Raw genomic sequence first — 25,450 nt, forward strand, 5'->3', positions numbered from 1 at the left:
TTTATCTCTTTTCTGGAGATCTATGACAAAGGTTTCAAATATATAAATTTACCTAGTACATGCTATTTACAAAGAAAAGGAAATATCTGTAATTCTAATGTACCATACATCAATAATCACAGTTCCATAGTACCCAACAAAATGTTCCTTTTAAAAGACATACTTTAAATACAATAGAGAAAGGTTGAAAGTTATATATTTTCATGGGAACACTAAAGGAAAAAAATCTGATGTAATTCAACTAATATTAGACAAAGATTTTAACTAAAGTATTACTAGAGATAAAAAAGAATTTCGTAATGATAAAAGGGTCACTACACCAAAAATATATAACAAATCTTAATTTGTGTACAACTAGTACCATAACTTTTAAATATATAAAGTAAAATTGACAGAACTAAGAATGGAAATGGATGCATTTGTTGGGAGAACAAGCCGACAAAAATATCAGTGAGGATATAGAAGATTTTAAACAAGACTACTAATAAACTTGACTCAAACTGCATTTAACAATTGCAGAGTATACCTTCTTTTCATGTGAAAATAGAACATTTCTAAACTAGACCATAAGCTGGTGTTATAAAGCAAATCTCCACACAATTTAAAGGAATGAAATAATACAAAACATGTTTCGTGACTATAGTAATGCAAAAATCTCAAATGTTCGGAAATTAAGCCATACCCTTCTAAGTAATCTGAAATTTCAAAGAAGAAATTATATGACATTAGAAAAAATTTGAGTTAAATAGCAATACATTAGAACATAAAAAACATGGAATAAAGCTAAATCTTGCTTAGAGAGACATTTATGACATCGAATGCATATTTTTGAAAAAAGAAAGGCTGAAAAATAACTTCTTTATACCAAAGCCACCATTAAGAATGTAAAATGTAAGCCACAGAGCAGGACCAAAAGATGGTATTTAAAAAATTCCTAATTTTAATAAGAAAATAAAGGCAGTACAAAAGAAAATGGGCAAAATAAAAAGAGCAAAACACACAGGATACCCAAAAGGCCAAGGAATACTTGAAAAGTTACTCAAACACATTTTTAAGAAGAATGAAATGAAGATAAAATAAAATGAAATAAATGAAATAAAAATGAAAATCACTATAAAAATATACCTCACATCCATCAAGTTGACTAAAATGAACAATTATCTTTGCGTTTTGGTAAAGATTTGGAGAAACTACAACTCTCATGCATTTATGTTTGGAATGTAAATTGCTATAACAACTGTGGGAAACTTTAGTTCTCTAAACTAACTGAAGCTGACTATATGCATACTCTATGATCCAGTAATTCTGCTCCTTGGTATATTCTCACTGGAAATGAACACATTTCCTCACCAAAGACAAGTAGCAGCACCATTAACAGCTTAAAATCGTTAAGAAACAACATACATTTTCATTAACATTAGAAAGATAAGTATAACATGGTGTATTAATCGAATACTATAGAGTATGAAAATGAGTGAATCCTATGGGCAACACAATGAATGACTCTCACAAAAGTAATGCTGAGCAAAAAAAAAAAAAAACAGACATAAAAGAGTAAATATTGTTATCATTCCATTTACAACAAATTTTTAAAAATGGTGTAGACATCTATCTATCATGATAGAAATCAAAACAGTGGTTAATTCTAGAAGGGTGGTGACAGGTAGGGGTCACAAAAGGAGAGGTCTGAGATGCTGGTGACCTTCCACCGGGTGGTGGTTATATGGGTATAGCACATATGCTTCACAAAAAATAAAATAAAATAAAATAAAAAATTCTGATTAGAACTCACCAATTCATTTCGTTCATCTCCAAGCAAGGTATTTCTGTCTTCTAATTTTCTTATAGTGGCATTCAATTCAGCTATTCTCTTTTGATTTCTTCGCAAATCCTACACATGAAAATTAAAATGTCTATTTCTTCAACAACACTTTTCACAAAGTTTTGGAATACTGCTCATAAAAGTAATAGGTTTAGTTTTTCTCATCTGACTTATGAGGTAAAAGTAAAATGTTCTCTCATTCAGAGAACAGTAAACATTTGCCCTCTTCTAACTCCCAATATTTACCACTTGGGTTTAAGACCAATCCTGGTTAAAACTGCAGATGAATGTCACGTGGCAGATACTCCCTGGAGCCCTGACTCCTGGCAGGGGGCGTGGAAGATAGTTGGATTAGCTTATCATATCTGTGAGCTGTGAGACCATGGCGATCCTGTGATTTCTCGTGGTTTGAAGGGCATCCTTGTGTCGTGGCTGCACGTTGCTGCCCGCAGCTTAGACAGGTGTTCTGCTATGACACTTAGCCAAAGAGGGGATAGAGTATGAGGTAGGAACAGACTTTGTAAATTCCTACATACTCCTGGAGAAAAAGATCAGAGTAAGGGGGCTGGTGCATGACCTTCACGTGTGAAAGGCGGTAGATTATAGGATAGCCTTCACTGGCGTGTTTTGCTCAGAGTGACTGGCTTCCCGACCAGCACAGTTGCCATGGATCATCTTACACACAGCAGTCATGGCTTAATTCTATTCTCTAGTTTGCAGGATCATTATTATACACTTGCAATTCCATCATCATCTTGAATATTGATAGTGCTGTACTGTTTCACACACATTATATTTCTAGATTCACAATATCCTGGAGGATTCAGCAGAACAGGTAAGAATCAGGGAGCTCATAACTTGCTCAAGGTCTCCTGGCTAATATCAACAGATCAATAGCTAATATCTATTGAATGCTAACTATGTGCCAGAAACTGTCTTCAACATTTCATAGATCATCTCTCCTAAACCTTAGACCAGCCTTAAGCAGTACCACTAATGTCTCTTACAGATGAAGAAACTCTGAGCAGTGAAATGATTTGCCTAAGATCACATCGTAAATGGCAGAGCGAGGATTTGAACCAAAGTATCTGACTCTAGAGTCTAATCTCTTGACAATCATGCTACACTGCAGGTACAGCAGTGATAGAACTAAAACTTATATCTGCTAAATCCTAATTCAGTAGTTTTTCCACCACCCACTGAGATATATATATCCTGAATATCAATTCATAAATTATTCATTACTTGGTTCTCAGTACTACTTTGGAACCTGTCTCTGTTCCTAAATAATTCATTTTAATCTTTTTAGCGCTAAATAATTTGAAAAGTATAAGGTATGAAAGCCAACTCTACACGAGCTGATTTCTATCGTTGTACTTCTGAAAATAATTTCTCATGTAAAATGACGAAAATCTACAGAAATAAGGGCCAGTGCAGTCATACAAGAAAAATTCAGATGATATAAATGGTTTAGTCTTCGATGGTTATACATTTTTGACTGCTGTACAGGATAACCGTCTTTACCAATTTCCAAATCAATTGTTCACACAAGGGAAAATTACCAGTCTTGGCAAGAGGCAAAGTATTTTCATCTAATTTATGATTCTTGTAATAGGTTGCAGTTTGGATAGGTATTTCTTGGCTAGAAAAATCCTATGAAAGATTTTAAAAGATCTGTAATTCTCTTGTGATCTGCTAATGCAGTGTAGACCACTTTGTTGTCTATAAGTTTAGAAAACCTTGTTCCCAAGATACCAGCTGGTTTTATAGTAGGAGAAAGAATTGATTTCTTTGTAAACAGGAAAAGAGCTTAAGTGAAAAGTAAAACCTGGGAGCTAAATAAAAGATGACTCTTGTGTTCTTAACTTCAGTTTGAATAGACTTACAGGACTGCTGCAGTGTTCGGAGCCATCTCCTGCTCTGCCTGGAATTTCTCGTTTCGGACTGCTCATGTTACACTCAGCCTCCTTGACCAGAAAGAGTTGTTCATCCAAAGCCTCCTTCTGCAGCTGGAGTTTCTGTACATAGCCTGTTTGAGTCTCCAGTTCCTTTTCTAGGGAAAAGATGATCCTGTCCTTGGCTTTGATTTCATCCATCTGAATTAAATGACACCCAGGACATTTTATTTAACAATGCTGTAAAGAAATGCATTTTTATAATGGTATGAGTTCAACTTTTTTGGCTGATTGATACAGAAAAAATTCATGAGTATGAAAAGAGTACTGAATTCATGAATAAGACAAGGCAAGACTGAATAGTGAAGGGCCATCCTAGGCTGATTAGGGGTCAGAGAGTAAGTTTTTCTCTTCAGTATATTCTGTGTAGATGCTTCGATTCAATATATTGTTTAAAATGGTCTGGGTAGGTTGGAAATGGAAAGAAAAAGTTAACTTTAAAATGAGTCATTTGAGATACTAACTGTTCCACTACAGTATTCCTCAGAACAATTTTTGGTGTGACCTCCTCTTTGGGGGAATAACCTTTGAGTTCTGTTCAAACGGCAGTAGCCACTACGAATGGGTCATTTGTAACTGAAGGAGCTGCCAACTTCCCAACAGCCTGGTCATTTTCCAATACCACTATGTTTGCATTCAGGTGGTGAATGTGGACTGAGGTCCTTTTGTGGTTCATGTTATATGGCTCATTCCATTCCTATCCATGTTTCAGAGCAGTCTGTAGTAACCATTTTGCCCTTATTGTCAGAAAACCATGGTTGGAACAAGAACAGGGATGGAAAATTCCTGGTTATATCAGCACTATTTCCCCTCCTGCACCGGTGGGACTGAACCCAACACTCATTTCTGCTAAGCCTGGGCAGGGCCTCAGAAATATTTCTCAACTACAGGCCTATATGAATTTGATACCAATTGTCCAGAGTTTCATTGGACTGAAACGTTTTTGCCATCTCTGGGTGAAGGCTAGTGAAGTGACTGTCCATAATAATTTTTGAAGAAAGCACAGCCATCAGATTAAACCTTTCTTCTATTCATGATATTCTATGTGAATATTCAAAAAGATAGGGAAAAACACTTAACACAAACAATATTATACTCTTTCTTCTCTTTATAAAATATCTCCTTATAATTATAAATCACCTTGCATAAATTTTTCTTTGCTGTGTTCCTTAGACCAAAAAAATTGGGACAGAAGTTGTATTACATAGTCACATATTTCCCACAGGTAAATATCTGCAAGCTATTGATACCAAGTCACATGATGAAATTTTAAGTCAACTTTGGGAGAGCACTGGGCTAAATTCTGCATGGCCCTGCAATATCATATGATAACTCAGTGAGGAATGAAACACTGTCCTGTCAATTTGGGAATAAAAGCATTGTCTTTAGTTTCTGTCTTCTTATAGAAGACTTGAGTTCAATGTCGTTCTTAACAGGAGCACATTCATTTGTCAGATTGGTCATCTATGGTGTTATTTACTGTTTACCATAGTTCCACATCTGCATACTCCTAGTTGGTTCCGATGTACCCTACCTAACTAAACTTGCGGGGAAATCATTCCATCAGAGTCATCACAACTGACATTTATTGATCTTTCGCCACATTCAAGGCACTAAACTCAGAGCTTTACGTACTTTATCTCGTTTGATTTATGATTCTTTTATGTAGGTTCTGTCATCACCATTTTACAGATGATGACTGAGGACCTGAAGGGTTAATATGGACATAATCATAATGCTAATAAGGGTGAAGTTGATTTTAAATTTGGTCTTCCAACTCTAGAGCCCATTCTATTAGACGGCTCTACTGGCACCAAGATTATCCATAAATTTCCAGCATTTCTCAAAGTGGTTTTCTATAGGGATATCCAGTAATTATTGTCAAGAAGGCTCTATTGATGGTGGTTATAAGTATGGACTCTGGTCTCTGAATAACAAAATCTTCCAAAGTTCTGTTCTCAGATGGAAGGAGATATATACCAGAATTTCCTGGGGGAACTGCTCCAATTTCTCTCACTTCCAGTTCTAAGAATGGAGCTGGGGGTGAGGTTAGAGAAAGGATAAGAAGAAGGTAAAAATTAAGACAGATGCATCTGCATTACTGAAAAAGGTTCCCATGTTATTCTGTTTGCATCCAATTTTTGAACCCTCTTCAAGGAGCTTAGATTTTACATTGCTAAAACGAGGGACTTAGTGTCTCCTTCAGCAATGTGCCAGTGAAAGAAAGTCATTCTTTCTAATTGGAAAAAAATTACCAATTAACAAGTGGATATACTCATAGATTTTACATCAAAAACCATCAACAAACAAAAACATTTCATGTGAAGCATCCTGTTCAGTTACCTACCTGCTGACTCCAGAGTTCACAGTACTGATTCTTTCTTATCAGCCATTGTTGTTTCAAAAACCAAAGGCAGGGCAGAGATCAGTATTTCTGCACTGTGTTTGGTCTTTTTTTGTCAAGCAGTGCAACAGAATGAATTGCAGATGTAGAATTAGAGAAGTACAGCAAAGGCAACATTTCACGGTGACACTGTGTTACAGTACAAAGAAAACCACACGTTTCTCTTCCTAAAATGTTCTATGGTCACCACTTTTTACTTAAAATTGAAATCCTAGCAATATCACTCAAGGAACATAATTAGAATTTTTAGAAAATAATTGCTTAAAATCAGCAGGCACAAGAAGGAAAGTGTAGTTTTTCCTAAGAAACTATTATTTTTAGAGAAGTATAAAGCATATTCTAACAGGTAATGGTTAATTTGATGATATAACTAAGGTATAACTAATGCTAAACATTCTGAGTATATACGCATGTAAATGTTTCTTTTAAAATAATTGGACAAGGTTATTCTAAGACAGTATAACTTTCATACAATAATTTGTTTTATTTTTAAACATAGTGAGACACTGATGTGGCTTTTGGTGATACATATTAAAAAGAAAGACCCAATGCTGTAGAGGGTGAAGTGAGTTCTGAAACTGGTCACAGCAAACAAGTTACTTAGGAATGATATCCAATTTAAAAATCACAATGGCCCCTGTTTATTTAGGAGGAAAAGAGCGATTTTAAAAATGTCTAGGAGTTTTTAGCTCTATTTATTGCTCTCAGACATGGTCCTGGAAAGAAGACTGAAGAATCACTCAGGATGTTTCCAGTAGCTGCCCTTGTCAGCCATCCTGAAAGCTGTAAAACTTCCCCTACTCCTGTAAAAACCCAACGACATTTTATAAACGTAAAGCATGCTGATTTTAGAAGGGTTCATAATTTAGAATATTTTTACAGGTATTGTGCTGGCTGGAAAATTACTGCTTGGCTATCGCCCATGGAACATAGGCTATCGCCCATGGAAACATAACAGTCTAACAATAAGCTTTCTGCTTCTGTACCCCTGCTTGCACAACCAACCTGTGGGTTGACACATAGTGAATAAGAGAAAAATAGACCTTTGTGTTTAAGACAGAATGAGGAATGAGATTTAGGGCTTAAAAACCCTGTACCTCTACATTTTGGGGCTGCTTAATTTGGGGTCTGCGTACCCCTGGCAGACCCAGCTGGCTAAATAAAGAGCATGTTTCCTATAACTCACTGATTTCTGGTGGTCCGTGTGTCTTTCCGGGGCTGGCGGCTACAACATTTGGAGGCCCCAGCGAGATCAAGGAGTGGCCCTGGGATCTAAGACCGGACCGGCCTCCGAAGCAGTTGCTGTCCCTGTTACGGATTCAAAGGGGTGGGCAACCTGAGACGTTCCAGGGCCCTTTAATGCTGTGAAGGGTCAGTACAATCGTCAAGGACACAACCTTTAGGACATGCTCTTTGTTCCTGGTCCCAACGGGAATCTGGAATCTCCGAGGCCTCAGTGTCTAGATAAAAGGTACCTTCCTGTTTCTGTTGACCGGTCAGTGGGGGTCCGTGGAGAGACTGGACGCAGTCATATCTCCCGGACCATGGCCAGGCCACAGGATGCCACCTCCTGTGCCCTGTTGTTGGTTTCTGTTTATTGTCTCTGGTCTTGTCTAGGTTGTAGGTGGCGAACTTCTCTGGGTCCACCTACACCCCAGTAATTGTTCTTGTCTGAGTGTCTGATTGTTCTTGTCCAACTGTCTGTTTTGTGTTTTCTGCGCAAGCAATGGGGAGAAGCCTGAGTTCACAGAAGACACCCTTGGGTTGTCTCCTGCGACATTTCAAAGAAGGGTTTGTAGAAGGAGCTGACTATGGCATAAAGTTTTCTCCAGGCAGACTTAAAAACATTGTGTAAAGTTGAGTGGCTGTCTTTTGATGTAAACTAGTCTCTGGAGGGTTCTTTTGACAGGAGTTTAGTGAGGACTGTTTGGAAGATTGTCACGGGAGACCCGGGACATCCCAATCAGTTTCCCTACATCAATCAATGGTTAAACCTTGTTCAGACACCCCTTCCTTGGGTCCGCCGGTGTGCCCTTTCTCTAGGGGCGCGAGTCTTAGTTGTGGGCCCCCCGAAACATGCAGCAACTGAATCTCCAAGACAGCCCAGTCCCTCAGTCCTCCAATCTCCACCGGAGGACAGTGACCTTCTCCCGCCCTATAATCCAGGACAACAGAGGCCAAATAGCACCGCTTCACCTCCTCAGACGCAGGCAGGTAACCCCTATGGGCCTTCTGCTCCTGTTCCGGGTGGGGCACCAGCCAATACCACCACCCCAGCCATCCTCCCCTTGTGAGAAGCACCACCCCAGGGGCATCACACAGACAGGCCCTTTATGGTTTACGTGCCTTTCTCGACTAGTGACCTGTACAACTGGAAGGCACAGAATCCGCCTTTCTCTGAGAAACCCCAGGCATTAATAAGACTCTTAGAAAGTGTCTTTCAGACTCACTGCCTCACCTGGGATGATTGCCAACAGCTTTTAATTACCCCCTTCACGGAGGAAGAACGGGGACGCATTCGGAGTGAAACACAAAAGATAGCTGCGGGAGGGAGGAGAGTTGAGGAAGCGGGAACAGACTGAGGAGGAATTTCCCTCCACCCGCCCAGACTGGGGACACAATTCTCAGGCAGGGAGAACGGCATTAGATCGGTACCACCAGATTCTGATTGCGGGAACTAGGATGGCTGCTTGTCAGCCAACTAACCTTTCTAAGGTAACTGAAGTTATACAGGGACCTCAGGAATGCCCTGGAGCGTTTCTTGAACGAGGCATACCGGGTATACACCCCCATTGATCCTGAGGCCCCTGAGAACCAGCAGGCAATAAATATAGCCTTTGCTACTCAGGCAGCCCCTGATATCTGGTGTAAATTGCAAAAATTAGAAGGTTTTGCAGGGATGAACCTGTCCCAACTTGTTGAGATAGCCCAGAAGGTGTTCAACAACAGGGAGGCACCGGATGACCCCAAATGTATGGCTAAAATCCAAAGCTACTGTCATCAACCCAGCCAATCTGTTGCCAGACCCAGACCCCGAGACCCCCATTCATGACTGCACAGATTTCACTGACACTGTGTGTTCCTCGCGGCCAGACCTCAAAGACTCCCCTCTGCCTGAAGCCGATGAAGTTCTGTTCACGGACAGGAGCAGCTTCATGCAGGAAAGGAGGTATATGCTGGGGCAGTGGTCGTAACTCTAACTAGCACCATCTGGTCACAGGCTCTTCCCCATAGGACTTCTGCTCAAAAGGCAGAACTCATCACCCTCACAGAGGCACTAAGATGGGGAAAGGATAAGGCAGTCACAATATACACTGACAGTCGATGCACCTTTGCCGTTACACATGTACATGAAGCCATCTACAAGGAAAGAGGGCTTCTGACTTCAGCTGGGAAGGACATCAAGAACAAGGGGGAGATCTTAGCCTTACTCGAAGCCATATGGATGCCTAAGACTCTTGCTATTGTTCTTTGTAAAGGGCATCAAAAAGAGAATAGTCCTGAGGCTGAGAGAAACCGACAAGCCAATGCAGAGACAAGAACAGTGGCCACAAGGCCAGTGGGGCCCCCACCACATCTACTGTCTGTTATCCCTTACCCAGAACTGCCTTCATCTCTGACCTACATGGCGGAAGAGAACATATATTTTCAAGATAAGGGAGCCACTAGGAACCAACAACCCCAGATGGAAAAATCGGGCTCTCATAGCCCTTGGAAGGACTCTCCTCCACCAACTACACCAGACCACACACCTAGGGTGAACTAAGATGCTCCAAGCTTTAGACCCCTACTTTTACTTGTTAGAAGGGAGAAGAACTGCAGAGGAGATTGCCTCACGATGCCCGGCTTGTGCCCAAGTTAATCCAAAGAAGGGGAAGATAGAAGAACCTAGACATAGGGAAAGAGAAACTTATCTGGGGGGACCACTGGGAAGTAGATTTCACTGAGATAACCCCGACTGTGGGAAGCTACAAATATTTACTTGTTTTTATAGACCCACAGGATGGGTAGAGGCCTTCCCTACCAGGAAAGAGACTGCCTTAGTAGTTACTAAGAAACTACTACAAGAAATTCTCCCTCAATTTGGTCTCCCTGGAACTTTAGGGTCGGATGATGGGCCAGCCTTCGTAGCAAAGGTATCACAGCAATTGGCTAGCTAACTAAATTTGCAATGTAAACTCCACTGCGCCTACCGGCCCCAAAAGTTCGGGCCAAGTAGAGCGAATGAATCGGACCCTAAAAAAGACATTAGTCAAGTTAGGATTAGAAACTGGTGGGACCTGGGTAGAACTTCTCCCCTTTGCTCTTCTCCAAGCCGGGTGTACGCCATATATTAATGGATTCACCCCATTTGATATTTTCTTTGGAAAACCCCCACCTTTAGTACCTAGAATAGAAGATGAGAAAAAGGCAAAACTACATAACCTTGTCTTACTTAAGTCTTTACAGGCCCTTCAAAGTGTACAGAAGGAGATTTGGTCTGAGGTTCGTGCTGCCCACTCAGCCCCAGAGGACAGACTTCCCCATCAGTTTCAGCCTGGGGACTCTGTGTGGATCCGGAAGTTCACTTCCAAGGGACTAGAACCCAAATGGAAAGGACGCTTCACTGTCTACCTGATGACGCCCACTGCAGTTAAAGTAGACGGCATCCCATCATGGATTCATCACTCCCATGTGAAGGCAGTATGAGAGTTGACAGCTCAGGAAGACGGACTCTTAAAAATAAGACTTAAGCATACATAAGTATAAACCTTTGTTTCTTCCTTTTTATCTCTTTAGCCCAGACATTCGACCAGCCACAACCAAAATCAGAAGGAGCATTAATAACTTTGCTAACGACAATACACGAGGTCTTAAATAAGACCACCCCAGACATAGGACAAGATTGCTGGTTGTGCCTAAACCCAAAACCCCCCTTACTATGTCAGGGTAAAAACTCCCTTAAACTTAACTGAGCTCAGCAGGCTAGAACTTCAAGTCGATTCACTAGCAGAAGTAGTCCTCCAAAAAATAGAGGTTTAGATTTATTATTCTTAGAACAAGATGGGTTATGTATGGCTCTAGGTGTAACCTGTTGCTTCTACACTAATAACTCTGGAGTAACTAGAGAGAGCTTAAGACTAGTAGAGAGAAATTTAGATGCCAGGGAAAAACAAAGACTAGAATCAGATAACTGGTTTCATAGGATGTTCAATTGGTCCCCATGGCTAACAACCCTTCTATGTGCTATAGCTAGACCTTTAATCCTCCTCCTCTTCTTGTTAACTTTTGGCCCATGTTTCCTCGATATCTTGTTTGCATATATAAGGAAGAGAATTAATTCTATTAAACTTTTAGTATTACAAAATAGAGGCTATGAGCAAATTCCACATGAAGAATCAAGGATTTGATTTTCTGCTAAGGCCAGTGGGGAATGTGCTGGCTGGAAAATTACTGCTTGGCTATCGTCCATGGGAACATAGGCTATTGCCCATGGGAACATAGGCTATCGCCCATGGGAACACAGGCTATCGCCCATGGGAACATAGGCTATCACCTATGGGAACATAACAGTCTAACAATAAGCTTTCTGCTTCTGTACCCCCGCTTGCACAACCAACCTGTGGGTTGACACGTAGTGAATAAGAGAAAAATAGACCTTTGTGTTTAAGACAGAATGAGGAATGAGATTTAGGGCTTAAAAACCCTGTACCTCTACATTTTGGGGCTGCTTAATTTGGGGTCCGCGTACCCCTGGCAGACCCAGCTGGCTGAATAAAGAGCACGTTTCCTATAACTCACTGATTTCTGGTGGTCCGTGTGTCTTTCGGGGGCTGGCGGCTACAACAGTATCCAGGAAAACAGGAGTCATTCAATAGATACTCTTCATATGCACAGGGCTGGATGAATCCATTTTTTTTTTGAGAAAGGGGATGCAAAATCTTTTACATTTTATGACTCTAATTTTGGCAGGGGCATGTCATCCGTCTCTCTATTTACCTATCTACCTGGTTATTGACCTACCTTATATTTTGGATAGAACACTAGACAAAAGGTGGGCACTGTTTATAATCCACTCATGAGAAATACCTAAAAAAGCAAACCCTTGGTGCTCCGAAACCTGGAAAGAGAAAGGCTCTGCACTGGGTCACTGCACCCGGTTACTAACCAGCCTCCGAATATCTCGCTCTGACTCCCACTTGATCTTCGAGATGGCTTCCTGGTGGGACTGATGCTCACTCCTCAGGTCCCCGGCCTTGATTTTATCCGCTTGGATCATATTGCTTAAAGCCTCGTCCACCTGCTTCTTGGCAGTTTTCAGGTCCGCAATTTCCTGTAAGAGCTTAAGGCGCTCCGCATCAAACAGTTTTCGAGCCTCCTCCCGGGCCTCAATGGTGAGCGCTGTCCTTACTTTGTCACTGCTGCCATCCCGGAGGGCACACAGAGCCGATTTGAGCCTCTGGATCTCCCCATCCCGCACCTTCACTGTCCTTGACATTTCTTGCTCGTGCTGCTTGATGAGATTCTCCCTCACAGCCTGCAGCTCCTTCATCTTCTCCTCGTGGAGCTTGGCTTTCAGTTCTGTCACCAGGACCGTGTGCTTGCGCTGCTCCAGCTCACGAATCCTCTTTGCTTCTTGAGTCTTCTCTCTTTCAAGCTTAGATACCTAAAGGCAGAAAGGCAAAAGGATAAGAGAGATGAGCCTCAAAGGAAAGGTGTGCTCCCAGGCAGGATTTGCAGCTCAGGCCCCTGTGATCTCTTAATTCCTCATCTCTTTTCAAGTTCCAGGCCACTGTGTGCTTGGAGGAAAGGGAACCACAGGCTTTAAAGCTGGGAATACCGTGTGTAAAAGGAGGAAATCCCTAAGGATGCCTAAGTTACTTTGTTCAGACAAATATTTGATGTGCTGGAGCCTTACTATTCGATGTGTGGGCTGCAGATAAGCAACACACGCATCATACAGAAGCTTGTCGAAAATGCAGAATCCGGGGCTCCATCCCAGACTTATGAATCAGGATGTGCATTTTGATAAATTCCCAAGTGATTGGTGTACAGGTGTTTAGTTTAGTTTGTAAACTAAACACCTCTAGCTAGGTCCAAACTGATAAATGTGGGTGTCTCAAGATAGTTCATAGTTCAATATCATAATCAGACTAGTAAATTGTGCCTAAAGTAATATTATAAAATATTTCCCAATTTTTTTCTTTTCTTTTAGAAGAGAAGATGCTGCTGCTAAGGGGAAGGTGAAGAGTGAAGACAATTGATATACCCTTCACCTCCGTTTCTTACTATGGCAACTTGGCTTCATCCCAAACTTTATACATACACCCACGCCAGCCCCCAAACCCTGCAGCCCACTGGGTCCTCTCTGTTAAAGAAGTTTAGCAGCTCTTGTTATTTCTGCATGCTCCATGGATGCCTCTTTGCACCCTGCTCTCTCCCTACTCTTATCTCCTTCTCTTGCTCCCCACTAAGCTGACACCATGTAGTTTAGCAAAGTATTCCTTCTAACTTTACCACCATTCAGGTATTCTGGTTAAAAAAAAAAACCCACATTTTGTTACAATGGTCTCCTTATGGATCAGCAATGGCACATCCTTAACCTGCCTGTGAGTCTGTCTCTGATTCAGCAGACCTGGCATTTGTAGCTTGAAAAAGCCTCATGGTTCATGTTCTACTGTCTTCTTCCCCTACCTCTTCTCTGCTGCTTGTCTTTGTTCCTCTCTGTCTCTGTCATGTGCGCGCGCGCACACACACACACACACACACACACACACAGTAACCTGGAAAAAGGGAAGAATTGGGTAGCTCCAGGAGTAGTATCTCACTCAGTAATATCAAGCTATCAAGTCTCTGTCATTTGTAAAATCAGAAGCTTTCATAAAACAATTGTTAAGAGCCCTTCCAGCCGAAAAATGTTAAGATTTAAACTCCTTATTGGAACTATTATAATGAAAGGAAAAATGTCTGAAATTTTACTTACCTTTATAGTTTACATACCTTTAGTTGGAATAGAACTTTCTACGCCCACATGACATTTTATGAATATTTTATTTTAAAGGCATGGCCATTATTCCCATGTTGATCCTTCTAAAAGGACTCGGAGCACAAGGAGACTTGGCAAAATAAGCAGCCAGGCATCCTCGACAACCGTCTTCCTCTTATCTCATATGCTTTAGAGCTGTGCTGTCCAGTACGGTGGCCACTAGTCACACTGAGTGCCTGGAATGTCATAAGCCTGAACTGACACTTGTTTTAAGCATAAAATATATACTAGATTTCAAAGACTTAGTGTGAAGTGAAGAATGTAAAATATATCATTAATAATTTTTTTATATTGATTACATATAGAAATTATAAAATATTTGGGGCAAATTAGGTTAAATAAAGTATATTATTAAAACTAATTGTTTCTTTTCACTTTTAAAATTGTGGTTACAACAAATTTTTAAATCACACACATGGCTCGCATCGTGGTTTGTACTACATTTCTCTCTAGAGGTCATGGAGGTTTATTTAATGAACCTAGCCTTCCCCACACAGGTGGTGATACTGTCTGTGTAAAGCCTAGTTCTGATCTGATTTATGGGCCTGCTCAAAAGTCACCCAGGGCTCCTTTATGATGTAGAATAAAATCCTAACACTTTAACTTTGCCTTCCAGGTTTTCAGACGATTTGATTGGACTTCCAGATGCCACATCTACTCCTTACTCTTCCTCTCTGGGTGCAGGGATTATGCTACTTTTTGCACATGCCCTGCATTTCTGTACCTATGTGCCTACAGTTTCCTCTTCCTGACCTGCCTTTCCTCAACTCCTTTTGAGACCCTCTCATTCATTCCTCATGGCCCAGCAAGATGTAACCTTCTCTGGTCCTCTTACACCCCAGGGCAAGGCTCATCTCCCCTGCCTTTGTCTTCTCAGTGTACTTTGCTAACACCTCCTTACTGGTCCTGTCCACATTTTTCTTTATGCTGTTTTCTTGTACACTTGTCTGTCCTCATTACTTCCTCTCTTACTCCCACCCAGATAGGAAATGCCTAGAAGGCTGTCAATGAGCCTCGATCATCTTTGTCTACCCAACAGTTGCCAGCACAATACATAATAAGGAGCCCAAGGGTGTGTGCAGAAATATAGAACATGTGCCGATATGTTTCACTGACTTAGCCCCGCAATCAGAGGCAAGAATGGTATGTGCTGTCACTCACTTTAGAGAACACAGGCTTATTAAGGTTATGCAGGGCAGCCCCTCACCCATCCCTTCCTTGTATAAAATAAAAATAAAACAAAGACACCCCTAACATATAAGAATGCTTACTTGTCCTCTGCTTGATGTTTCTCTCAGTTCTTCTCTCAGACGGCCTAAATCTTACCCTCCAATTTTCCACAATAACAGAAGTGGGTATCTTTTAGTCCATGGGCAGGCAAACTATAGTCTATGAGCCAAATCTTTCCACCCCGTTTTTGTGAACAAAGTTTCATTGGAACACAGCCATGCCTGTTCATTACATATTGCCTATGGCTGCATTCAGGGTACAAGACAGTTGAGTAGTCTTAGTGAGACTGTCCCATAAAACCTATGATATTTACTAATTTGCCCTTTACAGGATCAGTTTGCTGATTCCTCTTCTAGATGGAAAAGAAATCTTTTTGTAAAGGGGGAGCCTTATTTTTCACCGATTTATTAACTGATAATTTATCTTCCATTTAGGACCCTGAAAAAAAGGCGTTAGCTCAAGTAACAGAAAATTAGTCAAATTCCATTTCAGCAGGATGTATTTACATTGAGCATTTGAAACAGCATCATGACCACAGGGCTGTCTGGTAACAACTTACTAAGGGATATTTTAGCAATTCTTCCTAGAATAATGAGAAATTGTAGTTAAAATGGAGAAGGGTAAGGAATTTTGTATTTTGATTTCACTGAGAATAAGATATCCTTCTGAGGATAAAATTATACTTAAAAATACCTACAAAGGAGTTGTATTTAAATTAATTAATGCAGGGGAAAATATCTTAAACTGTAAAGTACTATAAAATGTAAGGTATCATTACTGGGAATAAGAAGAGATAATCTAAAATAATTTATGTCAAATTCTCTGAAGGTACATTAGCTTATATTACTTTGTGATCCTATCACTTCTCTCAAATTATAAACTCTAATCTTTCATGCATAGACTGTAGAGACAAATGAAAAAAAAGTGAAAATACAGGTACATGAAAAATATATTCTAGCCTGAAGACAAAAACAAATACAAACAAAAACTGGCTTTCCAGTCCATCATTTAAATGAATCCATAGAACCCAAACAAAACACAAAGGCACTGAATTATATTTGGCATCTATTATGTTCAATTATTTCTGGTTGTCATGGAAACTAGTGCTTTTGTAGGATTTCTAGGTATGACTGCTTTTTAAAGCATAGGATAAATGCTGCACTATAAAGGAGATAGAAAAAAATGTAGCTGACATTTGGAGAAAAAAGCCAATAAAAAATTTTGTAGTAAAATCATTTTTGGAAAATTATTTACGGCTAAGGAAAGAGATCTAATACCTTAATGTAAATTGTGAGAATGAGTATACAAAAAGATGAAGACTTATTCCTGAGTAATAATGAAAAAATATGAAGATGATAATGCTTTGAAGTGGGAAAAAATTATTTAGTAGAAAAAAGAATCAATTTCGATTAGTGGAAATGTTTCATGGAGAGAAATTTCAGCTGGTTCACATAACAGCATTTACTAAGGGCTTACTACACGAGTCAAACACCTTTATAAAGGATTTACACGTATCAGTACTTTTAAACCTCTTCCGCAGCTCCATGATGCAGGTAGCATTTGTTTCATCTTAATTTCAGATGAGAAAAGTGAGGAACAAGTCCAGTGTGGGCCAGGAACCAGGTCTGGGTCAGAGCCCAGGTCCACGTTTGCTCCAACCCCGTGGGGAAGCTGCCACGCTTCTCCGCGTTCTCGTCCATAAACTGGGGTTGGTGCTACCTCACAGGCATTGTGAGGCCTCACTTAGGTAACGTATCAAAAGTACTTCAGGAAGTTTGGACCACATGGGAGATTGATAATTATTAATATATTGTAGACAATACAATATTAATTTTGATAAATATCATTTTATATTTTAATATTATATCATGCAAGGCTATATGAATAGCAACATAAATATACATACCCATATTATTGTGATGACTAACATTATTATTATTGCCTTATTAAGACTGTAATAACTGTTTTCCTAACAGAAATCAGTGTCTAAGGGTAATATTAGGTTTCCTCAGGATGTACTGAGTTCCCTGACATGGGTGGCATCTAATCTGAACCTGGAAGATGCTTGGATGATATGCACACAGAAGGAGCGGGGTGTGGAGTAGGACAGGACAAAGAGGTAAGTAAGCAACGAACAGGGATTTGAATGATATAGCCCCCAAATCCCTTCTACCTGAGAGGCTTTCTGGATGGATGGATGGATAGATAGATAGATAGATAGATAGATAGATAGATAGATAGATAGATAGATAAATAAATAAATAAATAATCGTTAGAAAAATCCCAGTGGGGAAAGCTTAGGCTACGACAGAAGGAAAGAAATTCACGACGACCTCACACAGGCCTCATACGGTATTTTGCTCTTCTACCCTGATTCTAGTCTGGCCTTTACAAAATGCCAGTGTAAATTCTGCCAAGATTAGGTGATCTGAGCTTTAATGTGGCCTTAGAAATCCAGGATGAAGAACTGGACAGCCCAGTCAAAGGTAAGGAGGGCTGAGAGGTTATCAAGGCAAGACAATCTTACAAAAGCTTTGGTTTGGATAATCTGCTTTGGGTGTTGCTGGAGGTCGAAACTCACAGTAGGCTGGCAGGGATTCTCATGGGCATTAAGTAATACTCAGACAGAAGATGTGAAGGAGGGAACAGCTGCCACTGTAAAAAGGTTACTTATAAAGGGCATTTCATACAACCTGGCAAAGTACAAAGGATTTGTACTTTTTCATTTCTTGATGTTAGCCACTTATGCTTCCTGAAAACCAAATTAAAGGTACAGAAAGCAAGAAATACTGTACCCTAAATTTGGGCCCTGAACCTGGAGGCTCTGAAGGAGTCACCTGAGGACAGAGAAAGTTGGCTGATTTTCTGAGCGTGCCCTAGAGACAACACATTAAGATTTTCAGCATTACCTAGATCGCGCCTTAGAGAAGATGAGATTCCTCTTCCGGCTCCTCTACTTGCTGTGTCAACTGGGAGCAAATGAGTTAAAGGGTTTGAACTCATTTTCTCCCTCAGTGAAATCGCATCCTGCCTTTGTCCCAGGCGCACTTAAGAGGACTGTGAAAATGCTTTGTAGTCGGAAGGGGTGTTCCAATGGTGGAAAACTCCTCTCTGGAGCTGACTCCTCCAGACCCTGCACTCCAGGCTCACTGCCCGCTGCCTCGACCCTTGGAGCCCCGCTCTCTGCTCCTGTGCCTTCATCTCCTCTGTCACTTTGCTGCAGGCTGTCTCTGAGGGACAGGAGGAAGCCCTGGGGAAGTGAGCGGGTGGACTTCACGTCTCACAGCAATCCTCGGTGTGCTCACACACCTTGAGCAGCGGATCATAGCCTCACAGTGTCCACAGAAGAGACAATCAGAGGAAGACACCATAGCTTAATGGCTCAGAGTGCTGGTCCAAGAAATAGACGGACCTGGAGGGAAATCCTTTCTCCCCCAGAGCCTAGGGGGTTCCCACATAAATGCTATACCATTACTTACGCTGTGGTGTTGTTGGGAAAAATTTTTAAAGGCATCATGAAGATTCATCATGAAGAACTGAGCATCTCTTGTATGTGAGGCAGCATTCTAAGCATGGGAGATACCCAACTTAGGGGGTACTTTAATCAGACACGGTCTCTTACCCACAGAAGCTCACATTTATTGGGGTGGGGTAGTAGGCAATAAACAAGCAAATAAAATAACTTCAGAGAGTACAGAGGCCTATGACAAAACTCTGACAGGGTGATGTGGAAGAGTAAATGGAAGGAGGGGGACAGTGCTACCAGACTAGGCGCTCAGGGAGGTGGGACCACGGAAAGGTCCTGCAAACTATCTCAACGTAGGAAGAGCTGGAGCAGGCAGCTGCCTTTCCTGACTAAGCCCTACTGTTTTGGAAGGACCTTGCCCCTTCTATCTCGCCCACTCCACTCATGTTCTAAATGTGAAGACGCAGGCCCAGAAAAAACATGGTCATCCAGCACAAAGACCCAACTTTGTGCTCTTCATCCCAACACGGGGCATCCGCAGTTCTGTCCCCTCAGCCCTTATGGCTGGAGTGCAGTGAAAGTGACCTACTTCTCTATATGCTTATTCCTATGAGTGCTTGGCAAATCTTTTAGATAATTTCTACTCACGAGAAGTGACTGTGTCTAACAATTTTGCTTCACTTTCCTGTGCTGGAAATGCAGAAGCCATGGTGGGGGGCGGAGAGGATATGGGCATGTTCCTAAGCACCCCATGATGGTATCTCCACTCTAAACTTACACGAGAATGGATAAGAAAGTTCTAACATTTTCCCATCCTCTGCCTAAAGTCTGCAGGTTTTTCCAGTCCTTCACATTTTTTAAGAGCACAGGCTTTGCGAGACATGGAAACAACCTAAGTGTCCTCTGATGGACTAACGGATAAAGAAAATGTAATATATCCATGCAACAGAATATTATTCAGCCATAAAAAGGAAGGAAATTCTGCCATTTGCAACAACATGGATGACTCTTGAGGGCATCATGCTGAGTAAAATAAGGCAGATAGAGAAAGACAAATACTATAGAATCTCATTTACATGTGGAATCTAAAAAAACAAGCTCATAGAAACAGAGATCAGATTTGTGGTTCCAGAGGTGGAAGGTAGGGGGTGGGAGAAATGGGTGAAGGTCATCAAAAAGTACAAACTTCCAGTTATGATAAATAAGTCCGGGGATGTGACGGACCACGTGGTGACTATAGTTAATAACATGGTATTATGTATTTGAAAGTTGCAAAAGATCATAGACCTTAAAAGTTCTCAAGACGAGAAAAAAAATTAACTGTGAGGTGATGACTGTTAATGAAACTTCTTGTGGTCATCGCTTTGCAATGTATCAAGTCATCATGTTGTACACTTTACATTTATATGATGTTATATGTCAATACAACTGGGAGGAACACATATCAAAAAATAAGGGCCAAGACTGTGGTGAAGAGGGAAGGAGAGTTGAAGAACCAGCTCTGTCAGCTACTAGCATGTGGCTCCGAGTGAATTACTTCACCTCATTGAGCCTCAGTTTCCTCATCTATAAAATGGGAAGAATAGTGCCTACCTCAGAGGGTAGCAGTGAGTTGGAAATGAGATAATGAATTAAAACACCTAACATGCTTGACACAAACTAACTGCTCAGAAACGAACATCCACACATGCACCCTTATGAAGTGGACATGACTATCATGCCACTTGACAGATCAGGAGAGGAAAACACAGGGAGATTTCATAACCTGCACAGGGTCACTCAGGTGCTGAGAGAAAGAGCTGGGATTATGTCAGGAGGAAATGTGCTTATTACAGTGTGTGACAGATAGGAAACATTTAATAAAGTGTAGCTATTTCTATTATCGGCCCAAAGCATTTATGACTCTGCTCTCTACACAGTGTGATCTGTAAATATCAATGGAATGATTTGTCTTTCTGGGAAAAGAAGTAATGCCCCATTGCCCCAAAGGTTTCCACCCTCTAACTAGTCTACTCCCCAGTAGCTACATTGTCTTGGAACTAAACTAAGAGTATGAATTCATATCTTGGCATTGCCCATATTCTCTTAAAGCCTGGGTCCTAGGAAACACAATCATATTTAATAAAACTGCTTTATGACTTGTTTGCCCGCTAAATTCCCTTTGTTCTTCGGAGAAGGCTGCTGACAGGCGGTGAGGCTTTGCTTTGGTCCCTGTGCTAGGACTGTAATTAACTGCCAAGGAGAGGGAGACAGGGAGGCAGCCTGTGGAGGGGAGGATCAAGGGAGTGCTTTTATTCCAGAGGCTGGCTTCCAGTCTCTTGTCAGAGGAAGGGGCGATTACACTGACCTTTCTGTCTCAGAAACCAGTGCCGGGCTGGATAAACAGGCAGCCCTGGCCAGACTCAAGTCACTCATTATAAAAGACCTGAATGTGTGGAAAATTGGCAGCGGTGGGGTCCTCGGGGCCTCTGCCTCTTTGAAATCTCATGAGTTTGTTCTCTGCAAATCAGTGCCGGTCTATGGTTACCAGTCTCCAGAGCACCAGGCTTTCTCCTATGAATGCAGTTTGTCATCTTGTTGTTACTACAATTAAACAAGTCTGCCTCTCTGGAAATGTTATGTTGCCCCAAGGAAAGTTAAAACCAATGAAGTGTTCATTGGCTGTTGGACCTGGAAAGGAATCTTAGAGCGGAGTGTTTGTCAACATGGAGGCGGAGAACCACCTGCCGGGGGATCCCCTGAACTGTCTGTTAGAAATGCCTGTCGTCATGTTATTTTATCAGAAGCCTTAGATTGTGGGACCAAGGATCTCAATTTTTAATAAGTTCCCTCAGGTTATTCTAATGCACAGTGATGCTTGAGAGACACAGACATGGAGAAACACATTCAGTCATCTGAATTACAGATCGAGACACTGAGACACTTAAATTTGTCCCCAAGGAGAAAGAAAGAAAATGCTTTGGTCTTCTGACTCTCAAACAAATGTGGTTTTGTTTTGTTTTTAAAACAACATCATGTTCCTTTCTGCTTCATGAAAACTTAAAATTTCCTTCACAAACTTTACATTGGAATGTATTTATCCAAGGTTAAGGTTTAGCTGAGACAAGAAGCAAGGAGCTTTGGCAGATCTAAGCTTTATTACCGCTAAAACCAGGAGAAATAGATTTGAAGGAAAATAACTAAAGTTTATTAGCAGTCAAGGAGGAAAATATAGATAAAATAGAATATGGATATTCTATTGTTGGTTTGTGATGTCTAATTTGATCAAGAACATATTCTTACTATATACAAAGAATTATCTAGATAAGGCAACTTTGTGCTGATACGGTTGCTTCCAGTTTTCAGGAAGCAAAAATGTCTTTTGCATCTTGGATGTTTCAAACCTACCCATGACCCTATTTGATATCTGCACCATTCTGGAGAGATATGCATTGGGAAATCCATTTAAGAGATAAGGTTCAGAGAAGTAAAGAGGCTTTCCTAAGTCTAGCTACACCTGATTTAAGTGTAGAGCATATTAGAAAGGATGTTACTACTAACAGTTTTTTGAGTTTCTCACATGCCAGGCAGCTCTGAGCCTTGACATGAATTTGTTCATTTAATCCTCATCTCTAAGTTATGTACTTGAATAATTTAAACCTCATCACAGTTCTACCAGACAGTAGTGTGTCACTGATGAAGTAACCGAGGTAGAGGGAATGAATCATCTTTCATTCGTTCCTTGACTCATTTAACAAACATATGTTGAGCTTTTCAGTTCTGGACTTATATTTGGGCTCTTGAGATATAAAAGTTTAAGGGAAGTCTCTGCTTTCATAGACGTTACATCTGAATGGGGAGAGATAAGCACTATATAAGTAAATAAAATAAATATATAATTTTCTATGAAATAAATCAAGAATACTCAGGCTACAGGGAGGACCTGGGCACAGGAGGTGCTGTGTAGAGACTGTGGTCAGATGAACAGTGCCACAGCTGACACCTGAAAGGTGAGGGGTAAGAACAGGAGTGAAGGCCCTCAACGTGGTAGGCATCTCTCTTGGTCTAGCAGAGAAGCTGGAGCAGAGAGCGAGCTGGAGGAAATATCCTGCCGCGGCAGGGAAAACCCTTGACCCCAAGACAAGTGAGAAGCCACTGATGGGTTCTGAGCAGTGGAGTGACATGATGTGATACAGTTTAGAAAGACTGCTGTAGATGCCACAGGGAGAATGACTTGCCCAAAGTCACACAACTATTAAGTGTCATCGGGATGTAGGAGTGGTAAGGGGTCCTTGCCTCAATTTTTATATTTGGTTCTTGAACCAGGCCTCCTGAGGAAGCGGAGATCAGCCTCAAGAGCATGTTATTCTCACGTTCTCAACTGCCTCTAGCCACAAACAAGAGAATCTCCGTACTACAGGGGCTGTTCCCCCTCTGGCAACTGGCAGAGAAGAGAACACAGGAGGGCCAGCCGCCAGAGCTGAGCCAGAGCCATTCTCCAGGCTGTGACCTCCGGGACCCTCACTCACCTTGGACTTCTCTTGATGCAGCTCTATCTGGATGTCTGTGAGCTTGGTCCTGAGGTCTTCATTGGCAGCTTGAAGGGCGACAATGAGCGCCTCGGGCTTCTCGCCCTTATTTCGCCCTTTCTTGGACATTGTTCTTTTCTGAATGGAGTCTATTGGTTTTTAATTCCTTTCAAACAGGTGCTGCCATGTTACTGCTTCTTATCCCGGAGGGCGATGTTTCAGCATCTAGTGCGTGGTGTTCCTTGGTAAGGTCTCCTTAGCCGCTGCCCTGGAAGCCCTAAGAAGAGGCAGAGACAGTCGTGATTGCTGTGGCAAAGACCTTGGCTAATGCCAGTCGCTCTCAGGCTGAGCTGCCTGTAAGAGCCTCCTCCTGAGAGGTCCCCTCTCCAGTAGATGTCATGGTCTTGGAAAAATTTTAAGCCAAGTACTGACATGATCAGACCAGCCCTTTGGAAAGATCGCTGGAAAATGTGAAAAGTGGACGGGCCCTCTCACACCGTCGGTGCTCTTCGTGCCTAACCTGCCCATTCCCCTAGCCTTCCCTCCTCCGTCTCGCTCGCTTGCACTCTAGCCATAAGGAATGCCTTTTAATTTTCTGATTCCTTCTCTCTTCCCATAAAGGCTTTTCCTACTCCATTCATTTTTCTCTGCCCAGCCTCCTCATGTGCTCCTCTCTGTATCCTCATCCTCACACCTTACCACACACCCAGAGTAGTATGGCTAACTTCTACAAGTCCTTCAGATCTCGGCTTCCACATCAGTTCCTTCTGGGACCACCCCCAAGTTCTTACCCGCCCTTACTGCTTAATTGTGGTCACCTCCATGGAAATGTAAACTTGGAGAAGGCAGGAATGTGTTGCTCTTATTTACAACCTGCTTCTCAGAAGCCATCATAAGGCCTGGGACACACCAGGTACTTAATTAGTATTTGTGAAAGAAAGTCACCCATGTGAATACCTCATGGTCACCCTCTAAAGAACCCTAACTTTAACAAAATCTGATATATGAAGACCTAGAATTATACAGTGGATAAACTGTGAGAAGTGGGGATTAATTATACTGCGTTAATTGGGTCACTTATTTATTTAGTCATTACCGTTAGAGTTCTTTCTACGTGCTATACTAGGTACAGTATGTTGAAATTGAAAATAAGCTAGAGTTCCAATGCAAAAAAAAATTAAAACTTCTATCTCTATTATCTATCTATCATCTACCTGTCTATCTTCATCATAATCATTTATTTAATAACTGCCTTAATAAAATAAACCAGTTGTTTCAGAAGTATAGATAAGACTTCTTCTGATGGGTGAGGGAAAAAAAGCTCCTTGAAGAGGGCGGCATTGGCCTAGAACTTGAGAAGTGAGTAGGAGAAATAGGTGAAGCATCCTCGGTGAAAGAAATGGCAGGTGCTGAGATACAATAAAGAGAAAGAACAGTAACTGTTTTGCGGGGAAAATGGGATCCTGATTAATTACAACCCAGGACATGGTTGCTGGGCAATAGGGCTGAAAGGTTGGCAGGAATGATAGGTGATGGGGAGGCCTGGAATGCCAACATGAAGTACAGAATCATTTTTTTCCAAAAGCGACGGGGAAGCTGTTGAAGTTCTTGGCAGGCGAAAGGACAAACAGAGCAGGGCTTATGGGTGTGGTTATGCTGTGGTTATGCTGTGGCAGAGTGGCACGAGAACGGAGGCAGGGAGACGGGGCGGCCGACCTAGCGCAGGTGGAGGATGACGAAGGCCGAATCAGAACAGAAGCAGCAAGAGGTGAGAGAAAAAGAGCGATGTGTTTTGATTTACAAATTCTTAAATGCTTCGCAGGAGCAAGGAGATTAGAAAAATCTGAATACTAAACTGGTAAAGTCAAAGGGAAAAACATGACAAGATACTAGAGAAGGTCTCCGACGTGACCTTTCCGACAACTGGGCATCGTGTACGTGGATGTGCTTCAGTCCAGGACTAATGGGAATTCCTACTGACCGCCCGTATGCTCCAGCAGCTGCTGCTCTCTTGAACCCCTGGTATTCGGCCTTGAGGA

At 41.5% G+C, this 25,450-nt stretch overlaps 1 protein-coding gene across 2 annotated transcripts in view; it reads right to left on the reverse strand.

Moving 5' to 3' along the window:
* The window catches only part of JAKMIP2 (janus kinase and microtubule interacting protein 2), a 140,106-nt gene that overhangs the window by 41,679 nt on the left and 72,977 nt on the right, over positions 1–25,450 (reverse strand). For both annotated transcript variants that reach the window (XM_039836473.1, XM_039836474.1), the window contains exons 2-5: positions 23,412–23,688; positions 12,330–12,827; positions 3,709–3,918; positions 1,793–1,891 (exon numbers count right to left, since the gene is read on the reverse strand). In XM_039836473.1, coding sequence (XP_039692407.1) covers positions 1,793–1,891; positions 3,709–3,918; positions 12,330–12,827; positions 23,412–23,540 — 936 coding nt within the window. In that variant the 5' untranslated portion in view covers positions 23,541–23,688. The remainder of the gene's footprint in view (positions 1–1,792; positions 1,892–3,708; positions 3,919–12,329; positions 12,828–23,411; positions 23,689–25,450) is intronic.

The sequence above is a fragment of the Pteropus medius genome, unplaced genomic scaffold (assembly GCF_902729225.1).
Source record: "Pteropus medius unplaced genomic scaffold, Ma_sr-lr_union100, whole genome shotgun sequence".
NCBI classification, from domain to species: Eukaryota; Metazoa; Chordata; class Mammalia; order Chiroptera; family Pteropodidae; genus Pteropus; species Pteropus medius.